This window comes from Harpegnathos saltator, unplaced genomic scaffold (genome assembly GCF_003227715.2).
Source record: "Harpegnathos saltator strain DR-91 unplaced genomic scaffold, Hsal_v8.6 scaffold156, whole genome shotgun sequence".
NCBI classification, from domain to species: domain Eukaryota; kingdom Metazoa; phylum Arthropoda; class Insecta; order Hymenoptera; family Formicidae; genus Harpegnathos; species Harpegnathos saltator.
In genome coordinates, this window is record NW_020229935.1 from 495,773 (window position 1) to 523,030 (window position 27,258).

The 27,258-nt window shown below is 45.2% G+C and overlaps 1 protein-coding gene across 6 annotated transcripts in view; it reads right to left on the reverse strand.

The window, feature by feature from the left end:
• Positions 1-9,855: 9,855 nt before the first annotated feature.
• Positions 9,856-27,258, reverse strand: part of LOC105190366 (Kinesin heavy chain 73) — an 87,833-nt gene continuing 70,430 nt past the window's right edge. For 2 of the 6 annotated variants that reach the window (XM_011153089.3, XM_011153087.3), the window contains exons 16-29: positions 26,789-26,971; positions 26,495-26,686; positions 26,125-26,418; positions 25,899-26,041; positions 25,458-25,626; positions 23,822-23,839; positions 20,507-20,581; positions 19,451-19,602; positions 18,925-19,258; positions 18,592-18,854; positions 17,906-18,089; positions 16,951-17,151; positions 16,670-16,849; positions 9,856-16,591 (exon numbers count right to left, since the gene is read on the reverse strand). In XM_011153089.3, coding sequence (XP_011151391.2) covers positions 16,503-16,591; positions 16,670-16,849; positions 16,951-17,151; positions 17,906-18,089; positions 18,592-18,854; positions 18,925-19,258; positions 19,451-19,602; positions 20,507-20,581; positions 23,822-23,839; positions 25,458-25,626; positions 25,899-26,041; positions 26,125-26,418; positions 26,495-26,686; positions 26,789-26,971 — 2,477 coding nt within the window. In that variant the 3' untranslated portion in view covers positions 9,856-16,502. The remainder of the gene's footprint in view (positions 16,592-16,669; positions 16,850-16,950; positions 17,152-17,905; positions 18,090-18,591; positions 18,855-18,924; positions 19,259-19,450; positions 19,603-20,506; positions 20,582-23,821; positions 23,840-25,457; positions 25,627-25,898; positions 26,042-26,124; positions 26,419-26,494; positions 26,687-26,788; positions 26,972-27,258) is intronic. The other 4 variants (XM_011153088.3, XM_019844715.2, XM_025296713.1 and 1 more) reach the window with 4 other exon arrangements.

Sequence of the window (27,258 nt, forward strand, 5' to 3'; positions counted from 1 at the left end):
TTCAAACGCACGTTTTGATTTGCGATTATCTACCGAATTGTCTGTATTGCAGCAATTTTTGTGCAACCATGGATAAGCCAAAAATTCCTGTTGGTTTTGAATATGAGTTCCGTCGTGGAATCAACGCAACGCAGACAACTCGAAATCTCAACGAAGTGTTTGGTGAAGATGTGGCTAATGAACGTGGCGATTTTAATCTTGAAAATGAGCCACCTGGGCCGACCTGAGACCAAGGTGGATAATGATGAGCTGAAAGCTGTGGTGGAAGCGGATAGATCTCAAACCAGCGCGAATTAGTAGCAAGGTTTAACATTACTATCCCAACAATACTGGACCATTTGAAAGAAGTCGGCGAGGTAAAGAAGCTGGATATAGATGGGTTCCGCATGAATTAAACGAGCGTCAGAGGAGAAATCGTCTCGAAGCTTGCCTTTCTTTACTATCACGGCGAAAAGGCGAGCCATTTTTACGTCGTGCTGTTACGTGTGATGAAAGATGGATTCTTTTCGACAATCGCAAGCGTTCGGTGGTTGGATAAAGATGAAGTGCCGAAACATAGTCCGAAACCGAATATTCATCAATAAAAGCTAGTGGTGTCTGTTTGGTGGTCCAGCGCTGGTATCATCCATCACAGCTTCATGAAACCTGATCAATCGATTGCAGCGGGTCTCTACTGTAAGCAACTGGACGAAATGATGAGGATGCTATTGCGATTAAGCAGCCAAGATCGGTCAACGGAGACAGGCCAATCCTCTTGCAAGACAACATTCGACCACATGTCGCACAAACAACGCTGCTCAAACAACAGGAGCTGGACTTGGAAACTCTCTGTCATCTACCGTATTCACCTTGCTATCAGACCTTGCACTAAGTGACTACCACTTCTTGCGAGGAAAGATATTCAACTGTCAACAAACTGTGGCCTTCCGCGATTTCATCGCCAGCCGCTCTTCAGACTTCTTCGCTGCTGGCATAAATAAACAACCATTAAGACGGCGAAACTGTGTCGATAGTTCAGGCGCGTATCTTGATTAATTACATTACTCCTAGTTTGAGACACGACAAGCCAAGCTTTTGACTCGGAATCGGACATTTCGGTTTTGATGACTCGATAGCAATCCCGCTGAGAAGGAATGACAGCGCGAGCCGCGGCTCGCCGACTTCAAAGTTCCTCGAGAGTTCCAGCAGTGCGGAAAATTGCGGGTCCCGACGATCAAAGACGCCGGGAGACGCGATCTTCGTGAAAGATCTGCGAGGTCTCACCTCGGGTCGACACCTGCAGCGTGTGCTTTCGAGACCTAAGAAGATCCAAAAAGCAGACTCAAAATAGAAAGGAAAAAAAGAAGGAAGAAAGCGAAAGGAACGGTTCCGACCTGGCCGAGAATTTCAGGCGGGACGGGGGGGAGAATGAGCAGCGACTTCCGGCGAGTCCACCGGCCGCGTCCGCTCACAAAGAGATGACATTCGCGGCCGGCGATTCACGTCCATGTACATTCCTATATATCGCCGAAGGAGACGCATTCGAATGCATATATGCGGGGTGATAGGGGAGGGGGAGGGGACGAGGTGCGCTGCGACTTTTATTTCGTCGCTGCTCTTCGGCGACGTCTCGGGGCGCGAAATACTGATCTCGCCCCGCGAGGGGTCCTGATCGGGAAAAATCGGCCCGTGGGAAAACAATGGCCTGTTCTGTACGCGGTAATCTCGAAAAGTCAACGGCAGGGCCACGGTGAGGGGAGGGGGGGAGACATCGCCGAGGCGCGCGTGCGCGCGCTCTTCTTTTGTCCTCCCGGCGCCTTAAACGCGGCCTCTGTCGCGCATTATCGCGCGGCGTCATGCCGAGCGAAGAAGAAGAAGAAGAAGAAGAAAGGGGACCCGGGACAGAGGGAGAAAGAAAACGCGCGCTCTCTTCGGCGCGCTACACGTATTTAGACATATAGCGCATATATTATGTATACTTCATCCGCGCAAAGACGCGAGAACGCGCGCGCGGGGGAGGAAGGGGGCGGCATGATCGGTGCTGACCATGGATAAGTTCACTGATCCCGTCGTCTTCGTGGCGTACCGCGCTCTTTCATCGCAGCTTTGAGATGCGAAATATACGACTCTCGCTCGCTCGTGTCGGGGAGGAATGAGAAAGGGACAGAGAGAGAGGGAGAGAGAGAGAGAGAGAGAGAGAAAGAGCGATAAGACAGGGGGCGAGAGAGGAGGGAGACGGAGTTGAAGAGAAGAGGAGTGTCGCGGGGTGTCTCTCTTGCGCCCGGCCGAACACGGCCATGATGTGAAAGCAAAAGAGAGGCACATGCGAGTTAACATCCGAGTCCGTTTCGCCGACTGCTGAATGTCAATGCCTGCCTGCCGTTATAGACAGTTCCCAGAAGCGAAATGAACCGGCCGCGTGGCGGCCTCCTGGAGCCGCGGGGTCGTCGGGGAGGTTCAGGATCAGAAGCTCCGGTCGTGCTTGCAAAGTCAACGACGGCCGAAGCGCGCGTTTTCGCGCTCTCGGAGGGTTCTCTTCAGCTGAACTAGTGCTGAGTCAGAATTAGGACTGACGAGTACAGCAAGAGTTCGTAGGTGCAGAAATGCCAGACAGGATAGAAAAGAACGTCACAGTGCAGGGAACGACATGGCGCAACACGTTGTTGCAGCCGTTAATGATTCCTCAGATGAAGATTTTATTTTACCTTCATGTACCTCCATTACGCGCAGAGCCTATCTGGAATGAAAACCATGATGGAAACCCATACAGCATGAAAGTTGCAGCAATATTGCTGCAACATTGCAATATTGCAGCAATGTTGCTGCAACTTTTGCGCTGTATGGGAATATACTATTATTTCATGTGGCATGATTGATTAATATTAATAAAGTACAAACTGTAGAACTATCTAATAGTCAAACAATAACTGTAGATCTGTCCTTTTCTTCGAACACGCCGCCTGAAATTTTGCCCTCGCAATGTGCTGAACTGCTTGGAACCAAATCCAGACTTAGCGCAAGCAGTACAGTGAACTGTTGCACCAAGTTCCACTGCACTGACGGAGAGATCAGTAACATCTGGCCCCATACGGCGCAAAAGTTGCAGCAACATTGCAGCAACATTGTTTCAACGTTGCAGCAATGTTGCTGCAACTTTTGCGTTGTATGAGACGTCACTTTCGCTAGAAAGAATGCTTCAGTATATACTTCTTGAATTAGTGCAGAAAGTTCAGCTGGAAAGGACAAACCCGGAGTTTGCGACAGATATTTTGGCACTTATTTCGCTATTTTAATCCTTTGCGCCCGTAAAGCAGATTATGCCTGACTGAACATTTTTAACGTTTTACCGTCGTAGATCGGGCTATGTCTTTATTATATAAGGACTCTACGTCCTTTATTTAAAAGAACAATCCGTTATTCCGCTGCTCTGTCCTTTAGATCTTTTTTTCTAAAATGGCCATTTTGTTCTTCATTTTGGCCTTCATAGCTATGGCTGGCACGCGAAAGGATAAGCGACTTCAACTTTCCCCTCATCTTAACGCGTTCAAAAAAATCTGAAAAAATTCATGAGATATCTTTCAACATTCTAATTAACGACGTCGTAGCCATTTTGGTAAAAACTGTTTAATAAATATTTTACTTTCCATGAATTATGAACACAAACGAATGACAAGTTAAGTTTCCTTAAAAATATATAACTTTTTTTCACTAAAGAGGGAAAAAAGAAGTGCTCTTGAGGCCTTTTGCTTTAAAATTCAATGTTCAAGAAAAAAAATAATATCAACCGACATCTGCAAGAAAGTTGAATTGTTCGGGGTCAAAATGGAGTAGATATAATCGAAGTTAAAGGTATAAAATTAAATATAAATACAAACACATCTAACATTTTTCGCAACGCAATTAATTAAACGAAAATCTTTATTTCCAATATGAATAAAAAGAGTTCCTTTATAATAAAAAAAAAAAAAAAAATACATTTCAAAGACAAATTTTCGACTACATGTAAGCGCCGCGTCGGTCGTCCGCTTCAAAACAATTCCGCCCATGCCTCAATTTACGATCGCAAAAGTTAACAATTTATCACTGGCCGACTTATTATTATTAAATATTGCTGTAGCCAGCCAATCTTTTTGTCCAGTCCAAGGGTTTTCCTCCGCGCGCGCGCGCGAGCGGACGGAAATTTCGGAGAGACCGAGGTGGATTTCTCGGACAATTGCGCGCGTCTTCGTCACGGGGTGAATGTACACCGAGTGCATGCGTGCGTGCGGTTCGCGAATAGCCGAATGAACACGACGGTTACACGCAGGATACCGCGATGCGTCACATCGGCGGTCATTCAGTGTGCGCGCGAACGCGTCGCCGCACGCGGCTCTCCGAGTGCGCGCGCGCGCGCGCGAGCAAATAACGACAAGTCAGGGCCACCGAAGAGGCATATTAATTGCAGACATCTCGTCGATAAGTCGCACTCCTCGCCCGGAGGAAAACGCACACTCGAGAGCGCACTCGCGGCCGTTTCTGTTTACGACGTCGCGCGCTCTTGTCGCGACGGATGAGGCCGGGCGGCAGACGGAGGAGACAGCGCGGTGGAGGGGGCAGGGGGAGACGCGTCGTCCTCTGGTGCGCGCGCGTTTTCCCGAGGACAAAAAGGACCTTGGACCTCCTCGTCCGGCTAGAGTCACCGACACATTCCCGCAGGAGTCATCCCCATTATATTTAAATTAGAGAAGTGCGACATACACGCGTCCTCCTCTCCGCAGCCTGCGCGCCCTCGCGAGTCATCCCGCATCGGAACGTGTGCGATACGCGTGTGTGACGACTCTCTTTCCTCTCTTTTTTCTTCCTCTTTCTTTTTTTTTTCTCTCGTGCGGCTTCGAATGTGCAGCGTGTGCGGTGCAATCGCGCGGGTGATCAGAAAGGAGGATTGGACGAGCGTAAATTCTTTATTATCACACGTACCGAAACGTACAGCGAAGCGTACAATGCAGAAAATATGTAACAATAACAATGTAATAATAATAATAATAATAATAATAATAATAATGGTAATAATAATGGTAATAATAATGGTAATAATAATAACGGTAATGATGATGATGACGATAATAATAATAATAATAATAATAATGATAATAATAATAATAATAATGGTAATAATAACAGTAGGTGATTTTTTAATCCAGTTTGTACGCGGGTCGGACGTCCACTAAAATTATCCGTATTAAGCGTAGGACGCGCCGACGCGAAACTTGCAGCTGTACGTCAAACGCAGCGAACCGTTTATTAACATACACTTAACCGTTACGCGCTTGTCTCTTAATGCAAATATCACTTTGTCCTAGAAGATAAAGACGAAACTGTCGCCTCGTAAGCCGTCGACCGTCGACGGTAGAGATGACAATGGGAGAGGGGGGTGCCAACGACTAATTGTCTTTGTGCCGTTAAAATTACCCCTAGGTAACGCGAGACGTGACCTAATTAGATAGAAAATTAAAGTTACACGAGTGCATACACACGCGAATGCGATCGTAGTCCTATTGGAAATGATTATGCTTAGAGATAGCCGCTAAACAGAGCTTGCCAGATGATGGGTCTGTTCTTTCCAGCTGAGCTAGTGCTGCAATGCTTCGGAACTAGAACTGACGAGTACACGGCAAGAGTTCGCAGGTGCAGAAGTGCCAGACAGGCCGCAGTGAAAAGAACGCCGCAGTGCAGTGGAAATAACATGGCGTAACACGTGCACCGCAGCTGTTAATGACTCTTTTTAAATGAAGATTTTATGTCACCTCTATGCATCTCCATTACACGCAGAACCTATCCGGGGTGAAGAGCATGATGGAAATATACTGTTACTTCATGTGGTATGATTAATTGATATTAATAAAATAAAAACTGTAAAAGTATTTAATAGTCTAATAATTGTAGATCTGTCCTTTTCGAATACACCGCATCCGAACTGATGCAAATTTTGCCCTCGCGACGTACCTCCAGACCTAGCGCAAGCAGCACAGTCAACTGTTACACTACCCATACAGCACAGAAGTTGCAGCAATATTGCTGCAACATTGTTCCAAGGTTACAGCAATATTGCTGCAACATTGTTCCAAGGTTACAGCAATATTGCTGCAACATTGTTCCAAGGTTACAGCAATATTGCTGCAACATTGTTCCAAGGTTACAGCAATATTGCTGCAACGTTGCTGCAACATTGTTCCAAGGTCACAGCAATGTTGCTCCAAGATTGCGGCAATATTTCTGCAACATTGTTCCAACGTTGCAGCAACGTTTTTTCAACTGTGCGCGCTGTACGGGCAAGTTCCGCTGCACTGGTGGAAAGAACAGCAGCATCTGACTGAGTCACTTCTGCTCGGAAGAACGCTTCAGTGCGCACTTCTCGAGCAAGTACAGAGAGTTCATCTCGAGAGAACAAACCGCAAGTCTTACAGCGAGTGCGTCGATTCTCCGAGACGGAAAGTCCCGGCGACGCGGACGTCGTCCTCGGACTCGCACCGCGAGATCCTTCCGATCTCGACACGACGAGGCGTACCCGCGTTGTACACATATATACACACACACACACACACACACACGCACACACACACACACACACACACACACCGTTTAGAATATTAAATTATATTTTTATTATATTCATAAAAATTAAAATATACACACCTTATTGTTTAAGTCATACTTGTATCAGCTTCTATGCATGTATCGTGGTATGTATATATTATTTAACAATAGAGATATAGGTACTCCTTCGAGAGACACGAAATGAGCCTTATGAAATGAATATACGACTTTCCGTAGATGTGGACGGGGTTCCGGAGGGGGGCGGGGAGGAGGAGGAGGGGAAAGAAGAGAGGAAAGGAGACGGGGGAGTTCGGGGCGATACACGGTGTTTCTTTTTTTTTTCCTTTTATAACTTACTTCGGTAGATATTAATATTATTGACTGCTTATAAAATAATACTATTACACAGTATAATCATCCCTTGATCTTTTTACGACACAGTTCTAGAGTGTATTTCGTTAATAATAATTAGCTCTTAGACGGCCTACGAGATCGAAAAAGTACAATCTTGCTTCTTCCGCGGCAAAGGATGGTAATCGCGTTAAGAATGCCTACGTCAGCTACAAAAAGGATGAATAGCTTTTTCACTCGAAGAAATTACATGGAATATACTCGCTAGTTACATCTTCTTTATATCCCCTTCGTATCGTTTTATTTATCTTCTGACGTGGCGCTAAAGCACGGCATACCACTAGTGCGTCGTGTGTATGCGTGTGTGTGTGTGTGTGTGTGAGAGTGTGTCTTTCTGTGTGCATCAACGTATGACACGTGAGAAAAGCGCGCAGTGATGCACTGAAGAAATCGCGCGAAGAAGTCGGTCGGAAGCGATCCGGGCGCTGCTTCTAGCCGAGCGTGAAGGAGGCAAAGGAAACGCGGCCTCGGGAGATGCGCGAGATCCATCCGGCAATTCGCTCGTTATATCGGCTCGAGAACATTCATCATCCATTTCGCGAACAGACAGACCGCGGAAATCCCGAAGTTAACGAATGCGGCGCAAATGAACTCGCGTGCGTTGTCCTTCAGCTCACCGTGTCAAAGTGCGCGCGAAGACGTTCGGGGGGACAAAAGAGAACTCTGGAGAAGAGAGTGTATCGTTTTTGCGTGTGTCTCTATGTGTGTGTGTGTGTGTCAAGATGGGTCGCGATCACGGTATTCCGTATACGAACATTCAGAGAAGTAGCCACGAAGAAATCACGCGAAGCATCGTGCCGGAGAATACACGGAAAATACTAGCACCAGTGCGCTAAAGTACTCGCTAGTTCTCGACTGCTATCTCTCTCTCTCTCTCTCTCTCTTTATGTACTCTAAATATCGAAATTTGGATCGTGTCGAATCAACAACGCGACTTCGTCCCCGTACGCGAAGTGAACGCCTTCGTACATCTTACTAATTTTTTACACATGGCCGCTTCTCGCTGCGCTCACAGTTGTATCTCCTCGTCGACGATCGCTCGGACATGCCGGGATTTCGCGCGGATGCTCTTCGTTCGAGATTGATACGCGTTTCCGCGACGAAACGAGCGCTTCCTTCGCGACCGATCGCGCATCGCGAGAATCCTCGCGCGGAAAAGCTTCCTGTGAGCCGGAAGTGAGCCTTCGCGATCGTTTACGGCTGTGATCGAGAACGATCTCTCCCCTTTTTTTTTCTTTACATCGCGAATTACTTCTTCGAAATGTAATGGCAGGGTGCTACATACATAGGGTATGCCGGAAAGATTGGCGCCCCGGATTAACCTGAAAGGATGACGTTCCTTGACGTTCTTGAAAGAAAAATGTTAAAGTTATAAAATACAAAAGTTTTAGAATTCGGACATGGGCATCTAGTGGTGAGCTTGAACTTGACCTGGGAATCAAATTTAGAGGTCAAATCAAGGTCAACTCTCAAATCGTAAGTGGAAACCCCATTTTTTATTCCGCCATCTTTTTCTACGATTAATTAATTTTGACGACTTTGGTCCGAAACATTTTTCTATTTGCCCGATATTTTTTGAGATAACAGCGTATTTTTGAGACCAAACAGAATAAAAATTTGATCCTTAGGTCAAAGTTCAAGTTCGCCATTAAGATGCCCATTTCCAAACCCTAAACCTTTATATTTAACATTTTTCTCAGAAATCCCTCGACGTCCCTTCGAATTAATCCGGGACATCCGTCTTTCTGGTACACCCTGTATACATATACATACATACATGCATATACGGAGTGTATAAAAAGTACCGGGACGGCGAAATATCTCAAAAACTAAGCATTTTAGAGAAAAATGTTTCAGAAAAAAGTTGCTTGGTTTCAAGGGGGACGTAAGACAACTGTATCATTTTGTTTATGGATGGCGCCACTTTCGAGATATGCACTGATCATTACTTTTCTTAAACGGAAGTCCCATTTTTTTGTCAGATTATCTTCTACCAATTATTTTCAACAACTTTTGTCTGAGACATTTTTTTATTTGCCTAACATTTTTTGCGATATTTAAGGAAAACTTGATAACTCTTTTAACTTACGATATCTTACTAACTATTTGCCAAAAGGAGAAATAGTACTAGACTTTTTTACTCTATTTGGTTTCAAGAATATATTGTTACAGTAGTGCTCTAACTTTTGTTAACTCATTGACTTTTGGAAATTTCAAAATCATCAAGTTAACGAAAATCAGGGCGCTGTTGTGACAATTATTATTCTCGAGACCAAATAGAGTAAAAAAGTCTAGTACTATTTTTCCTTCCGATAAATAGTTATGCATTAGCGAGATATCGTAAGTTAAATATTGAAAAAGTTATCAAGTTTTTCTTAAATATATTCAATCAAGTTTTAGTTTATATCAAGTTCTTCTTAAAAAATATTAAGCAGACAAAAAGATATTGCCGACAAAGGTCGTTCAAATTAACTTGTAAAAAAAGATGATAAAAAATGGGGGTTTCCATTGAAGAAAAGTAACGAAAGACGAGCGAATATCTCGAAAATGATACCGTCTGTAAACAAAATGATATAGTCGCTTTACGTCCCCGTCATACAACTTTTATTTTCGAGATATTTCGCCGTCCCGGGGTGCTTTTCGCACACTTTGTACATAATAATATACAAATATATACGTCTGTATGTATATGCATAACGATACTGCCCTTCGTTATATTATACAATGAATCGTGAAATTAACCGAAGACTCGTCGAGAAATCCGCTAACTAACGCGCTAACTAATGCGTGTGCAATGAAAACGATATGCAAATGCGGACTGTACGTTCCCACGTTGCGTTGAAACGAGACTCGGGGTGTGTGTATGCATGTGTGTGTGTGTGTGTGTGTGTGTGTGAGGTGTAACGAGTTACAGAGCGACGTAATAACCACACACGTGAAGACGCTACGAAAGCTTGTCGATTGTACAACGAAATAAGTGACAAGTCACACGAATCGGCATTTACGACACTGACAGTCAACATCCTACATTTCTGTATAGTTCGGAGTTTCGTAATAAGCACTCCGCCCCCGAGTGCGCGCGTCGCCGTGAATACGAGCCGGCTAGATATCTTCATTTCTTTTTTATTACTTTTTTTTTTCGTCTTTAATCACACAATGCAAAAATAGGCTTTCCTATTTCCGGTTATCTAACAACCAGATCAAACGACACAGCATCCTATCGATCTACAAAGAATTCCCGAAATCCTTATCATCTAGTATCAACTGTGTTATCATCGTCCTGTATTTTCTTTTCTTTTCTTTCTTTTTTTCCGGCAGAAGAAGCTCTACACTTACAGCGTAGAATCGCCGATCGACTGAAACTATCCACGTCGTCCCTTTCTCTCTCTCTCTCTCTCTCTCTCTCTCTCTCTCCCTCTCCGTCTCTCCCGTCGCTTTCATCTCGCGGCCCGGCTCCCGCTCTTCGCGAGCATCGTCGGCGAAGTAGACAGAGGCAGTCTCGATCCGGCGATTCCGAGATTTAAGCTAGTTCATCCAGTTGATCCACGCGCTGTCGCGCAACGCTGATGACCCCTTCGGGGTCAGAAGCGTGTGCCCGCATCGAGCCTCGAAATGTAGAAGTGAACGGATATTGCGATCTACTTTCGGGATGCTCCGACGAGAAGCGAACCCTCTACGGCCCTAATTCGCCCTCCTCCCACTGTCGCTTTCGTTGTCGGCTGGAGGGAGAGCGGCCTCGTCCGTAGAGGGCTGCGAGGTACTGAGGGGGTCAGCGTGGACCAAGCGGACTCGGCACGAACGTGGCGAACGTCTCTAGCACGAGTGGGTTCCTCTAGTTTCAAGCGGCGAGAATGTGAGTGTATGTGTGTGTGTGTATGCGTGCGTGTATGTGACGGCCGTGTGTGTGTCTTCCCGGCACGGTCCTCTACTTAATTACACCAAGTTGAACGCGTGAGTTACCATGAGATTGCCTATCGGTATATGTATAGTGCCGTCGTCGTGGTGAATGTTATCCTGTTGTCTCCACTTAGCATGGCTAGAATAAATGAGGAGGAGACAGGCGAGGCGCGCGGGTGCGTACCCGCGCACCTCGCCGCTGATTTTTTTTTCTTACACTGTGTTTTTCTTACGCTGTGTCGATTGGCCGCGCGAGCGCGAGTTGGCGCGTCTCGTCGCGCCTTTTTTCTATCTTTTTTTTTTTTCGCTCTTAGCTTCCCTCGCACGCACACTTTTGTCCGTTGCTTCTTCTCGTTATGGCGCTCTCCTTCTCTCTCTCTCTCTCTCTCTCTCTCTCGCTCGCTCGCTCGCTCTTCTTTTTTATACATTACATTAAAATATAACACCAATCTCGAGGCTTACGTTGTACATGTACATGTGTTGGTTTTACATTAAGTATGATCGTTCGAACAGTCTCGCCGTGGAAATGTGGCTCAGAGGACTCCCGACTTCGGCGTCACGCTCTCGCGCTCTCGCGCATTCTTGTCCAGTATAATTGACGACATCGAAGCGCGGCCGCTGGTGAGGAATCAAGCGGTCGATAAGACACGTCGAGGAGCGGACCGCCGGAGGGACGAGACGCGACGACAGCTTTGTGCTCACCGCGGCCTTGGAGCCGCAGACTTTGTGCACACCTTGTCCCCCGTTGCGCAATGTGACGTATGTGTGTGTGTGTGTGTGTGTGTATATATAATACAAAGTTGCCAAGGTGAGACCGGACAGAAGAGCGTTTCGAGGGTGGCTTTCGGTGTCCAGACGGGGCCGGGGCGGGGGTGTGACGTGTTGGTGTGTGAGATCGCAGGACGCGTGCGTGATTGCTTCCCTCCTCTTCGGGAAGGCGGCCGTCCTCGCTGGTCTTACCGACGCGACCCTGACGTTGACCTCGTACGTGTGCTTTGTCCGACCCGGCTCTCGCTGAGCCGCGGCCGGACGACGACGAGGGTCGGCCTCGGTGGCGCGCGAGGACAGAAACGAGGGGAGCAGCGTGAGAACAGCAAAACATCGGTTTCACAGCCATTAGTTTAGGATACTCGATCGAAATGATGGACCCGTGCGACTTGTTTGGAACTTAGACCGTGGCGCGTTGCGCGGTCGCGACGGTGACGCCGAATTCGGGGGAGGCCCTCCGGAGACCCTCGTAAAACCGATTGGTCGAAAATATTACTCTAGAATCGTCCACAGGGTACAAAGTATAGAGTGCGAACGGTTATATCTTTAGACAATTGTAACACGGTAAAAATGGACATTGTCTTATTGCGGGATGGAATAGGCTGTGTAAGCTCTGCCAATGCTAAATGCTCCGCGCTGCAGCTTGTCGAACGACGTCTCTCCCGATAACACAACGACCACCTCCTCGTCAACCCTTTGTAAGGCCGTCGCGAGCCCGGCGCAGAATACGTCGAGGGAGTTCCAGCTCTCGCAATGCTTAATCTCTCTGGAGTTTGCCGCTCCGTCAAGTTTCCCGCTGCGGCTTTCCGGGGACCAAGCGACGTTCGCAAATGGCGCGCCTTATAAAGGGTTGCTGGGCGGAAACATAATCCAGTACTCGATTGTAAGAGCTGAGGGCGCGCAGGACGGAAGTCGTGTACGACGACGCCGTCTTCCGGCCGAGCCTTCTCGCCTGGAGAGCAAGCCGCGACTCGGCCGGGCTGGTCCACAGACTTCTCATATTATACACCAGACCGGTAACTCTGCTCTCTTTAACGCGTCCCCTAAAAGTATGTACTAAAATTTCGCGCATGCGCATTGCAAGGTCCCGTGAAAGGAATGCGAACTTGTACAGGCGTTTTTACTCCGGAGAATGTTAATATTTATCCAATATTTAATATCCCCTCTTGCAATGTCACGTTCAACAACACACATTCAGGGCCGGTTGTTTCAACGTCTTGGTGAGTTAACTGGCAGTTAAATCATACGTCCGTCTTTGTCCAAATTGAAGGAGAGACAGAGACATAAACATATGATTTATTTAACCATCAGTTAGCTCAACAAGAAGTGCGCATGATTTTATTCTTTACACATAAGACTTCTATATTATATACACTAGACTGACAATTTGTCTCTTTAACACACAGACTTCTATATAATACACTAGACTGCTAACTCCTATTGTTCTCCTTATGTATATAAATGTTGCCTATGTACATGTAATGCGCGGAGCAGATGCGCAAAATACGGACGCGATCCTAATTCCTTTCGAAGTGACACACGTATATGTAATCGCCGTTGCAACAAGACGTGCCCGAATGTGATACACGTTTTTAATATCAGTTATAATAAGTTAAGAAAAAAATACGTATCGCGAAAAATAATATTGGTAAAATTACGGTAAGTAATAAAATACTCGTGTGTGTGTGCGTGTGATCGTGAAAAATACATATATGGTATGTCAAATTATAAAATTTTGTTATTAAATTTTTATATAAATTGTAAATAAATACTCACAGAAAAACACGCCGAAACGGTAACGCGCCTACAGAAGTATATAAAACTGTTTACTGCGCATCCCCTTAGTTCGTATTCTGCGCAAGTCGCACACACTTTTTGGCAACAGTGAAAGGGACGCAGTTAGCAGTCTAGCGTATTATATGAAAGTCTGTGCTTTAACACGTCCCCTAAAAGTATGTACTAAAATCCTGCGCATGCGCATCGCAAGGTCCCGAAAGGAATATTACCGCACCGTACAGACATTTTTACTCCGGTTAAAATGTTAATATTTGTCCAATATTTGACATTTCCTCTTGCAATGTCACATTCAATGTTCACATAGATATTAAATATTGGATAAATATTAACATTTCCCGGAGTAAAAATGTCTGTACGATGCAGTTATGTTCCTTTCGGGACCTCGCAATGCGCATGCGCGCACGATTCTATGCTTTACACAAGAGACGCTTTTGCACCATGAAAACCAATGAAAGTTCTTAGTCTAGCTTATGTATATATAGAAGTCTGTGCTTTTACATAAGGGTTACTTTTATACATGAAAACCAATGGAACTTCTCAGCCTAGCTTGTACATGGAAGTCTGTGGGCTGGTCGTACGCGAGCCTCGGCGCGCCATCTCGAAACGTCGAAAGGAATGCGAATGCCGATCGTATTGTACTAACGCGAGAACCGACTGGGAGGGAACCGCGGTGTTCGAAACAAAGAGATTTATTAATTGTCGTATGTGTATGCCGGGCAGGCATGTAGCATCGCCGTGACACGTGTGTGAGTCTTTAGTTTTGCGTTTCTTCCCCTCAACAATCTCGATTATACCAAAAATGGACAGATGCCGCTGTGGCCGCGGCGACGTTTCCTCCTCGCGGGGGGATAATTTTCGTTTACGTACAGAAAACCGAGGGCGGGGCGGGGGGGCGACCGGGGAGTGTCGGCCGCGACGAGGGAACGTCGCGCGCGCTGCGCGCGTATAGCGATTATTAGTATATTCAATAAATATTACATACAGTAATATATACTCATTATATTGATAATATAAGTATTGTTCTAATTGGACAGGAGTTGTTTTCTTCACAATTTTGGGCGAATGTACGAGTAACCTTAGCTGTTAATTAGTGTGTGTATTCCTTCGGTTTCTTTTTTTTTTTATCTTTTTTATTCCTTTCCTCCTCATCTTTTTTTGTCTCACGTTCTTACACCACGCCAATCTATCCCGTGTGAATCAAGAGAAAAATAGAAGAATATTCTCGTCGTTTGATTTCGCGCAGGTTGGTGTGTTCAAGTGGTGGTGGTCTCCGAGACGAAGCGAGTGAAACAATCGGTATATCGTTAATATAATGAGCAAATCGCGCTAAAAGATATGAAATGTACACATATATATATATATATATTATATATATATATATAAATTGATTTGCTAATCTCCGTGCCGCCCACGAAAGGTGATACAACATCGGCAACCCAAATGTTTATCAAAAGACTGGATAAATACGGTTATGCGGTCGATACAACGAAGCAAGCTTATTTTATGTAGCTTCTCTACTACCTAAATCTATAAACCTAGTATTGCGAACCTCAGTGGACATTGTTGACCGTTGAGCTCGCAACTTGCTCCTCGAATCGACCAGCCGCCGTCAGAGGAGCAACTTGCGACTCTCGGAGATGCTACGTACGCGTCTAGACTGCCGTATATATAAATTAAACCGCGTGTCATGTTCGCGTGACATAATAAAATAACTGTGACAGAAGGCTTTATAATACAATAAGGAACTTAACAGATTGCGCTAAAAAAATACAATATATGAAACAATTGTATGCACATACATATACATATACATATATATATATATATATATAAGAGTCTTTAACCTTTTCGCTAGCGCGCGTCGCCATAGCGGAGGAAGCTCCCGTTGGAGGAAGGTCTTCCTGCAACGAGTCGCCGCCACTGCGGCGGCTCTCCCTCGCAACTTGCACGGAGAGTCGATGGACAGCTCGCGATCGTCGAGCAGCGGACTTTCTCGCGACGCAAATAAAAAGTTTAATTCAATTTATCGGAGCTATTTGTGTTCACGCGGACGCGACAAATCAATCAGACAGACGTCGGTCGCGCTGCTGCTGCCCTCCAGTGTCCGTCACGCGCGTTCAGCGGCGGCGAAACTGTGCGTACAGCGAAGCAGCTCCGCCGCCAGTCCGGCCGCAGCGAAAAGGTTAAACGGTGTACAAACACAACGCGGTGAAATATGCGTGTGAAACGTTTCGAAAACATTATGCAGGCTCGATGCATTCCATTGGGCACTTTACCGGCGGCGTAAATTACCGTGTCGGTAATTTCGGAAAGTGTTACGTCCGATGTGTGACGGTGACGCCAATGTTCAGCCGATTGATCGCGCCAACGCGGATAGAACGTGTCAGTAAATGCAAGTTACATGGAATATACATGTACGATAATGCGTGTATATATATGTATATATGCGTCAAATTATCATCGCCGTGCCCCTCCCAGGGCGGACACGCCGAGGGTGAGGCAGGCGGAAGAAAGAAGGAAAGTGCTCGTGCGCTGACTTTTGATTCGCTTGAGAAATGTACAATTAAGATCGCAGGGCGTGCCCTCTCCGCGAAACACAGATTGCTCGTGATGAGACCAGTCGTTGAAGTAAAATTATGGAATGCATGTCGGAAATCAATCGATATGCGTCGCGCGAGCGACATTCGATACACACACAGCGCGGCGACTCGCTACCCCGGAGTAGCGAAGTAGATACACCGCTCACACAGCATGAATCCGAGTCGAGAACATCCCACGCTTCGTGTGGTACACACATTAATGACCTAATATCTCAAGTATTACTTTGTAATAATTAATAATCGATAGCTGCCCTAATGTCTAAAGGACTGAAACATTGCTGCTACACATATCATAGGCATGTAGCAATTAGGATATTATGTAGTAGCTTTTCTTTCCTTATTACCACGAAGTAATGGTGAAGCAGTGTGTATGTCTCTCTCTCTCTCTCTCTCTTTCTCTCTCTCTCTCTCTCTCTCTCTCTCTCTCTCTCTCTCTCTCTTTCTTTGTGTGTACTCTTGTGTATGTGTGTGATCCATTTACTTGCCGCGTGGAAAAGAACGTGTACCTGTTGTAGAGAGGCCCTCCCCTCGGCTGCGACTTCGGTGCAAGGAATGTAACCCTTCGCCTGAAAGACGAAGACACTTGAAGAGTGACGCGCTCGCGAGCGAACTCGGCGAGTTAATCGATCGGGAAGGGGGGTTACCCTTGCTAACGCTCCTGCGCATAGGCGCGGATGGTGCTGGCGCAGTCTCCTGCTTCGCGTAGATCCTGAGCGCTCTTCCGATTCGTCTGTCTTGTATCAGCTTGTCCACCTTGACGAATATGCCGCATTTTGACCGGCACGTGAAGTACCTGTGACCGTTAACAGCACCATCGTTCTTGCCTGCAACGGTAAGTGCAGAATGGTAAGTGTAGAACGGGTGTGACCTGAATGAAGCTCGAAAGCGGTCAAGAAGATCAAGTCTGAGAGATTCTCGTTCATACCAGTTGGAGCGTCAAGTTCGATCCCTATCCAGGTGCCGGATGCGAATTCTGTGGTGCCGATATACGCTATGACCCCGGAATAATTGTAAGGACGAACCAAAACGGATTCACCGATGACGACCCACGCCGGTAAAGGTGTTTCCACTCGTGTCAAGTCGTGCCTCGAACCGAAAGCCGAACTTTTATCGCTGACGTCGTCTGCTGCAAAATACGGGAAATCCTTTTTTTCAAAGCCGAAAATTACAGATATACAGGATGTCCGGGATCGTTTGGAGACGAAAAATTGTAGAGATTAATCAGATTGAACCGAGAAGAAAGGTCGAGTACCATTTTGCAAATAAGTATGCAAATTTTCAAGTTATCAATATTAAAAGAGCTTCTAGATGTGGTAATTTTCTATCATTGATAACTTAATAACTATTGCGATTTTTCCAAAATGGTATTTGACTTTTCTTCTCAGTTTCATCTCATTAATTTTCACAATTTTTCATTCCCAAAAAATCCCGGACACCTTGTATATTGTGCTTTTATATTTTATATTTTACATTTACACAGAGCGTACCAGAAAGTTGGATTAACTTGAAGAGATAACTTGATGAGATTTTTGAAAAAAATGTTAAATACAAAAGTTTTTAAGGTTTGGGCATCTAGTGGTGAGCTTGAACTTGGACGTCGGAAGAAAAAGAGGTACTAGACTACTTTTTTACTCAATTTGGTCTCAAGAATATGTTGTTACAATAGAGCCCCAGCTTTTATTAATTTGGCAATTTGTAAATTTTCAAAACCTTGTGTTTAACATTTTTTTTTTCTCCAAAATGTCTCCAAACCCTTTCAGGTTAATTCAGGATACCCATCTTTCTGGCACACCCTGTATTTTGCGTGCAAATTAGATAAAAAGTAACAGCAGTGACTAGTAATGATTAACCGCTGATACTAATCAGTCACGCGAGCGTACCGTCGATTCTCTCCGAAGAACTATTGTCGCCGTTTTCATATGGCATACTAGGTTGTAGCGTTTGCTCCAAACGTGCTGCAGCCTTACTCTCAGAAAGTTGTGGACGGACCATAGGAAACGAAGCTCTATGCTGCGAACTGGTAGGCCTTCCTGTACCACTAGAAGTCTTTCTTCTTCGCACGACCTAGGGAAGATGGCAACACAAACTGTCAACACCAGAACTATCAAGCGGTAAAAAAATGAGCGACTCGTGATTTCCTATGAAAGAATTTTACTCAGATCTAATAAAAATTTCTTATAAAGATTACTTAAAGAACGATGCATTTTACATTCTTATTAGACGTTGAACGAAAACCAAAGAGGAATAAATCAACATCTTTCCAAGAACCTGTCATTTCGACCACTCCGGCAAAAACAAATCGTCCATCAATAGTCGGTTTGTGATTTGTTATAAAAAAAATTGCTCAAATTTGATAAAGAAATAAAAATTATTCAAATGACGTACTTTGTATTTTTAATGAATAAAAGAGAATGCGAGCTCTCAATATAATTGTCGTTTTAAAATTACTCAAGTCACGACGCACTTTAAATTTTTAATGAACGTTGAATATAATACCGAAAGAAATAGATCAACACTTTTACCCTTTCCGATAAAGTATCTCTTCAAGGACCAAAGTGATACTCGCCTTGCCAGGTGGCAGTTTGGTGTGTACGACGGAGGTTCCTTCCATAGGACTGTCGTCCCCGGAATTGGACGTCTGGCTGATCTCCATTTCGCTTTTCCGTCTGTCGTCGAGAATCTGGTCGTGTGCGCCTTTCCTTTGTGTCTCGACGTGGTGGGTCGCGCTGCTGCTGTTGGTGTCGCTCTCGCTCTTCGTGGAGGAAATCGGGCTGTCGATGTCAGTGTCCATGTACGCCCCTGTCTCCTCCAGATTTTTCCTACTGTGTTCTGTAAAGGCGGAAAGAGTTACGCTTTTTGCAACGGCCACACTTATCTATCAACGTTCCGCGCGACTGACCCTCTATGCAAACGTTCGGCGAGACGTTCAAGTTGTCCAGCGCGGCGTTCACTTCTCCCAGGTACTCCTCGGGCGTCTCCTCGACGAGGGAGCTGTCCATCTTCTCGGCCTTCTTGCTGTCGAGGAGGTTGCGGCACTCCAAGTCCGGAGTCTCGTCCACGCTGATGGACTTTATAGAGATGGAGTCCTCCGACGTGAGGTTCGTGGTGGACACGGCCTGAGAGCCGTAACCGCTGCTGCTCATACTAGGCGTGTTGATCTTCGTCGACTGCAGCTCGACCAGGGAATCCAGTGTGCGTGAAGAGGGTAGCGGTTTCACCGGCTTCGGTGGAGCCTGGCCGTGCAATCACACACACACACACACACACAGTCACACATAACTCTGACTCAACAGTGCGTGATAAAACTAGACAATCATCGTGGGATGTTGAACTTGAATCGACCGGCGGTAGAGAAGAAGAAAGAGGAACGAGATCTTTAGCCTTGACCTTGTCTTTGTCTGGTCAGACTGAAGCGTATACGCTACCTGATATGAGTCATATTCAGAATAGTCCGCGTCGCTCTTCTCCTCGTCGTCGTCGTTGATGGGAGTGGATGCTTGATTACCCACGTTCGACGTTTCCTCGTGCAACGTGGTCATGCGAAGCCCCAGCTTGCTACCGACCATGTTCGGAGATGCTACAACCAGCACAGTTTTATCAGTGACATGCAACAGGCGATCCTTCTTCAACGATACAAGCACATGTGTGTGTGTGTGTGTGTGTGTGTGTGTGTGTGTGTGTGAGTGTGTGTGTACTGTCGGACACATCAGGGCCGATCTGGCCGCTTCGTGGCGCAACTTTGCCTTGCCGTTACTTCTGCAGAGCAGTTAACTCACGTCACACGGTATTGCACTCTTACTTTAAGACAGACATTGACGACTGCTGATGGGTTGTTTATGAGTCACAAGAATGTTATATATTATATTGAGAGGTGCCAGGTCGGTTCTGATATAACACAAAGGTTCTCCCATGCTCTCTTCCTAAGAAACAAAAGTAAAACGGTCTCACGTATTCCACGTTAATTCGCTCTTGGTCGATCCACTGTGTGGATTTAGCATCTGTCGACTTCATGGGCGGCTTGCGCGCCCGTCGAAAAACATGGAGTACGTGCGGCGAAACAAAGAGATAAACTGTGATGGTCAAGAAGAACTGGAAGCGACAGACATTCAACACGTATAAGCACTACTCACTGCACCAGGAGTGCAGCAATAGCGTCTTAACGGTAAGAAGTTGTGTGGTAACAAACTATATATTTGAAACACGTGAAACAAAAGAAGAAAACCCAATCACTATACTGTCAAATGTACTACACTAGTATCTAGTGATCGAAACGGAACAGAAAGAAAAGTACACTACGAGAATTACGGAAATCACCCTTTCAAACTAGCAAACGACTTGTCAAGGTGCTCTTGGAGCTTGGAGGTGCTCTTATTCGCTCGGCACTCTCTCGAGCATGCTCTCGATCAACATGGTCGCAGGGGGTGCGACTACTCTCTCCGAGTCTCAGTTTGAAAGGGTGACCGACAACGAGTGTCACCTACACTTGGCAGAGGTAGATTGTTGAAGACGAGTCAATGAGTTGAGATTCAGGTTGAGATTCAGGAAAGTTGGTCTCGCTGAAAGGAGATAGATGCACTGATTATACTTCTTTTCCTCCCCCGCGTACTGGTAAACGCTTTCTACTACCCCCGTAATGGCGAGCTTCGCATTGAGCTTTACAGACCTTCTCTCGTGTACAATATACGGACCCGTATATACCGTGACAAATCATGCCTGCAGGCTACAGACACCGGAGACAGTGAGACGAGTGGTGGACAGACAACGTTCATTATGCGCATTCTAATGGACAAGTCCCATCGAGTGTGTACGTCACATATCGCAATCCCATTCATCGAGAAACATTGAGACGCCGCGGCGTTTCGCTCGCTCGCGCGAGCTTCGTGGACTTTGCTCTCATCGCCACTTCACCGTTACCCGCGCATCGCGGCCAACTCTATGTCCCAACAACTCGCCATTGTACTCGCGCTAGTCCGCAATGCACGTGTTCGAAGCATGTCGTACCGCAGCAGTCGTGACGGCAAACGCAGCGACAGAGGGGGGGACCACACAATTCGACGACGTGCATCAGCGTGAGTTTCGGAAGACAGACTCCCGCGGAGATGATTAGCTTAAAGTCGGAGGTGCTGACGTGCTGGCTAACCCCTGGGCTTCGTCCTCCAGCATATTTTTACTACGCGTCGTGCTATGTTAATTAACCGCACATGCGCTGCGCTATATTTAAATGGCAACACCATGCATGACCAAGCTGGCTCGATCTGTCTTGTTCTTGTTTTTTTTTCTTTTGCTTTTTTGCTCTTGTTCTCGTCCACGGTTGTTCTTGTACTCGTAGGAACGCAACCCTGACTTTAAACTACGTCTCCTTTTTTCCGAGCGAGAAAGATGAGGGGGAGGGGTCATGACCTTCGCGTGTTTCATCATCGCGTAAATTGCATCGAGAACGTCAAATATTCGCCGCTCCTCCCCCTCCATTTTTCTCCTTCACCTCCGAGGTCTGTTCTGTCCCTTCGTCTCGACATTTGTTGCGTACAAAATAATGAGAATAAAATCGATAGGGTTGGGAAAGTTACTTCGTAAAAGTATCTAGTTACATTTACAATTTTCCTCGCTGAAAAAGTAACTAGTTACAGTTATAAGTTACTGACTTTCAAGATTAACATGTTACAGTTATTTAGAAAGTAACGAGTCGTTACTTTTCAGTTACTTTTTTACAATAATTGTGCTGGTATTTTAAATTTCGTAATTGCGTAAATTCCTTCAATTTCGTATAAGAGTGATTTGTTGATTATTATATTCCTCATGTTGTATTGTAATTTTTACAAATTAGATTCATCAATTTAAATAAGCAATTCATATTTATTTTTTACGACTATTAACAACAATTATAAGAAAGTGATTGAATTTGATGAGGATAATAAATACTAAAAATACTAAAAAAAAGTAATCTTAACATTAAAAATTAGATTTTTTCATTAAAAAACATATTGATATTTTATAAATAAAGACTTGCAGTCATATGTTTTCTTAAATTTGCAGTTGAAGTTCTACTTGCATGAATAATTTTTTGCTAGCGCATGTTTTGCCGAGAAATGCCCAGTTGTTCTTATTTCCAAATTTTTACTGTAACTCGAATATTTCTGCATATGCCGGTCATGGCATTTTACAATCCTTCTCCGAAGATTGAGATGTTTTATCCATTGCTTAAATTTTTTATATAACCGAAACCACGCAGCGCACTTCTGAACGCACTTTGTGTTAACAAATAAGGACTGGCGACGCGCGACGGAAATATCCAATAGGCGTACAATTTTTTTGTAAGAAATACAGGTTGCATTCGGAGAGGAGACTATCAGTGGCGTCACTTTATCCTTGTTTTACATCTAATGAACGATAAAGATAGATGACGCAATAGCGCGTTTTCCAAATGTAGCCAGAATAACTGTATGCTTATCGGATATCAAGCATCGCACATCGCATCATCGTGCTGGTCTGCCAGAAACTTAAGTTTGAAATATATAAAGTAACTATTAAAGTAACTACCAAATTAGTTACTAGTTATCAAACAAATGTAACTGAGCTAAGTTACAGTTATAGATGGAAAAAAGGAACGAAGTCAAGTTATAGTTACCAAAAAAAAAAAAAAATAAAGAAAAAAATAACTGTAACTGTAACTTCGTTACAAGTAACGAGTTACTTCCCAACCCTGAAAATCGATCAGTCACGACCACGACGATGGATCCGGAAACGGGCGTCGAGTCGAGCCGTTTCGGACAGAACAAGCCTCGCCTAACGTATCAACTATGAAAAATATTTATTTACACATATATGTTACAATAAATTCTCTACTCTCTGTCTAGAGTGTTGCCTGATAGCACACATTCACAAGAATACACAAGGAAGACTGAAGCATCGCGCGACCCGCGCGCGATGGCTCAACCTTCGATTGTGGTTTGCGTACTTTCACGTTAATTTGCCGAACGTGGCGAGATCGTCGTACGCTCGGCAAATCACTCGGGGATATCATTATAGAAATCATCTCGGTCCGGAGCAGCCATGAGGAGGCGCCATCGATAAAGATTTTGAGAGAGATATCATACGAGTCGAGTCACACGAATCATGAAAACAGGTATATGGAAATGACAATGATTTCTATGCGATGAGATCTTTGATACAAACGGTGCGACGAGGACGAGGGTATATATATAGAGAGATATATAAATATACTTGTAGCACGATCACTCGCCGGTTACATTACTTACACGTTAGCCGTGAGACAGTAACATATCAAATCAGTCACATAAAGTGGTAAAAGTAAAGTAAGAAGAAGAAACAGCAATTCAATGAACGGGCTTGCCGATGTGCCAGGCACACAAGAAATGCATTCACATGCAAACTAAACCGCAAAATCACTGAACCGTTAACGTTCGCGCAACGAAACTCGCATTCGAATTCAAACCAAGGAGGTCAGCAATCACACACTAAATCATCTTCCTGCTTTCGGCGGGACGGTGATGCGCTAAGAGTCTCTCTTGAGCCAAACTCAATTGAACAAATGATGCTCGCGAAAACATATATGGATATATATATATATATATATATATATATATATATATATATCGACCATCCGTCAAAACGCATTCCCGTTCTGAACATTGCTATCACAAATAATGTCTCTGATGTACTAAGGCGAACTTGGAAACAAAACGAGACAGACAGACTCAACCACTCACGAGACATATGTACTAATTGTCATTGCCTGTGTGGCATCAATTAAATATCAAATCAAGACTCCATTTTACCTGAGTTCAGAATGGAGCCTTGCGTGGGCCGAAATAGTTGTAGAAGTAGTAGACGTAGTGTTAAAACAGAGGAACAGATAAGTTGCACACATTAATTAAACGATATTCATTAATTTTGCTGTAGAGTTCATTGCTTAAGGTTCGTTAGTGTTGTTATTTATATTGTAATAAGTGGTGGAGCTTAAATGTAGCTGGCTAAAACACTAGGCAGATTTGAAAAAAATGACCTCTCTCTCTCTCTCTCTCTCTTTCTTTCTTTTCTTTTTTCCTTTTCTTTACCATGCTCAACTCTCTTCGTATCTAAGCGGAAAGCCACGTTAACTCGTGGCGATTTTTCGACACATCAGCGGGGAACACGTTTGCACTAAAAAAATCGTGTGGATCGTCAAGTTGAACATAGCTTGTGGTGACATGACAATATGACAGAAGCTAGAATTGTAATAATATAAAATTTCAGTGTAGTAGTAATCACTAATAATGAGACTGAAGTTAGCAAATATTTTCATATAAGTGATGAGTTTGTCGATTATCTTAGATGAAGCAGCAGTACCCTTTCATAGCGTCGTTGATCATTCGCGCACATACGCTCAAACGGTTAGTTCGTGTGCGTTTCGCAAGGTACTCGAGGATACTCGGTACCTTCATGAACTACAGCCAATAGAACAGCAATCGCAGACACACATAAAGGGTACATGCTAATGATGGATGACATGAATTTCAATTAAGAAAAAAAGAGAAAAAAGAAAAAAAAATATATATATATAGACAAAATGTTTCTCCATTGCCCAAAATCAACATGTTCTGTAACTAAAAACGGAGTGGAGCTCGAGACAATCAAAACTAGGGTGGGATGTAAAGTGACCGTCATAGCCAAAGTGAAATATCGAAAACACTGCATAAGCCACATTTCAGAAACAAACTGTTGATTTTTCGTCGGATAAATCCCGAGGAAGCAAATCAAGGCAGTGAAAAGTGTCCCAACACAAACGAAAAACTCTTGATCTAAGTACTAAAGTCCCCTAGAAACACGATGCTGTTAAATTTATGTAAGCGTTAAATTCAAGAATTTAATAGTGACTTAAGCGAACTAAATGTTGCATTCAAGAAATGATGAGTTTGCACAAGTAGTCGAAATCCAAAATAAAGTCTCGTTGAAACCCCTATCGATTTTTCTCTCGGGAGTAATCCATTTTCAAGTCTGCGAGCAAGTTTCTCTCTCTCTCTCTCTCTCTCTCTCTCTTCCGCGAGAGGCAATTGCCCTCTCTCCGGTTCTATCTCGACAATCTACAATCTTGCACTCGACGTTAAAATGGATTACCGCGAATGATTATGAATGACCGCATGAGTGAATAAATGCATATCGTCATATGGATGAACGTGGGGGCGCTCGTGTAGCATGATGTTTTCGTATTGCTTTGCAATTTTCTATGATTTCATAAACGATCTCGTTTCGGGGACGTCATAAGCCGCGAAGAGAGGCACTTCGCGTCTCTGCCTGTAACGACGACGCTGCGAATCCAATGATCCAAAGTGGACGGCACGCGGAATTAAGAAATCATAGAATGTGTCTATATCTAGGTGTCCGTCCGGACGTTAGTATTAATCCAAGTCGGAGCGAGCGGAGGGTGTTGCTTACCGATTCCAAACGGCTTCGGCGGAGCGGATATGAAGTTCTCGTCGTTCCTCGCGTGGCCAGTGGACGCGCGTCGCGGATGCGGCAGACCGTTCATCTCCGTGTTGAGATCCGTCACGCTTTCCGAGCGGGTGACGTTCAACGAGTCCATCGACGTGTCAAATCTCATGATCTGCAAGAATTCGCAAGGTCGGTTGCACAAAAATACCAGAATCGCGCGTCCGAAGTGAACAGTGCATTAAGAAGCATGCCAAGAAAAGAAATCAGATTATAGACGTTCCTCCAAGATGAAACGGCACGCCTCGGAAAGAGGCGCACAGCCAAAGGTTCATGTATGCGAGAAACAAAGAGAGAAAAAATTGATGATAAAATTGACAAAGAGAACGAACAAATTAAACGTGAGAAGCATACAGTGCAGTGAAGACGTCGAAGGGGCAGTAGTACCTGCGAGAAGTTTGGAACACTTGCGGTCTTGCGCATCAGTGGTTGACCTTGGGCTTGCAACAGTTCCTTCACGGCGACGCTCTGCCGTAATCGGTCCAACGTCAGGATGCTCTCGACGGCGGATACGCCGCGGGTGTATTTCTCTGCAGAGACGTGAAGCGCGCGATGACATCACCGACATCAAGGATCAGCCGAGGACGCGCTAGCGACTGTCGCCGCAACTCACCTATGTAAGTCTCGCCGTCGCACAAGCTGTTGTCCTCCCCGCTGGCGGCGATTTGCGCTAAACTCTCGCGGTCCTCCAGCTCCTCGCTCGCCTTCGGTATGTTCGAGACGACCTCGTAGGTGACGCCCGTCTGCGCCAAGCAGTCGGTGCGAACGATCCTCTTGAAGATTCTGTCCGTGATGCTCTGCCGCTTGTATATGTTTAAAGCTAGCCTCTTGCGCAGCACGAGGTCCATCGGCGCCGGATGCGACAAGCGGACGGTAGTCTTCAGGATGAGGAACACCCTCTCGTTCGCTGATGCACAACGTCGATGCGAGATCAGTCTCCGCGTAGGGAACGCGAAGGAGGGCGAACAACGGCGATTACTCACCATCGGTTACTCGATTCAGATGCACGTTGTCGTGTATGCTGGAGTCCCAAGCGGCGATGGCACATACATCTTTCTCCAGGTGTCGGATGATCGGCAGGTTGTAAAACTTGTTTCCGTGTTCCTTCGGTAGAATCGAGTTCAACCCCGTCACCGACACTTCCTCTCCCGACTGGTGCGTCGACAGGTCGTCGGCTGTGTCACAAAGAGTCAACCGGTTATAACGCAGACGTCGCTGAGTCGGATCAGCGATCGATATAGCGCCTATCGTGGGAACGCTTCGCGTTTCGGCCGTACCATTGAGATCGAGGAACAATACGGGGATGTGAGGCTCCATTCCCGAGGGAGGAGTCCAGTCAGCGGGAGCACCAGGAATGCCAGAACCCGCCGCGGGAACCAGAACGGCGTTCCGCTCCTCCGTGAGACTGACCCACTGGTCCACGAGACTCTGTTCTCGCTCCATGTCTTGCTCCGTTTTGTCTGCGCAGACGTGTATCACCGTTAGAACGGTATTAGACTCTGAGGGTGTTGTTCGGAGACGAAACGAGCTTGGTCTAGTCTCTCTCATAGTTTAACAATAATACAACAAGAGACTACCGACATTTGTATTCAGAGACGTTTCTTGTGATTTAGTCTTGTATCAAACTCAGCTTACATCTAAACTATCCGTAGAGGTAGCCTAAGATTGGTTTAACCTTTCAATTGCTATAAGCGTATGTATATACAGGGTGTCCCATTTTAAATGAGCCAGACAAAAATCCCGAAAA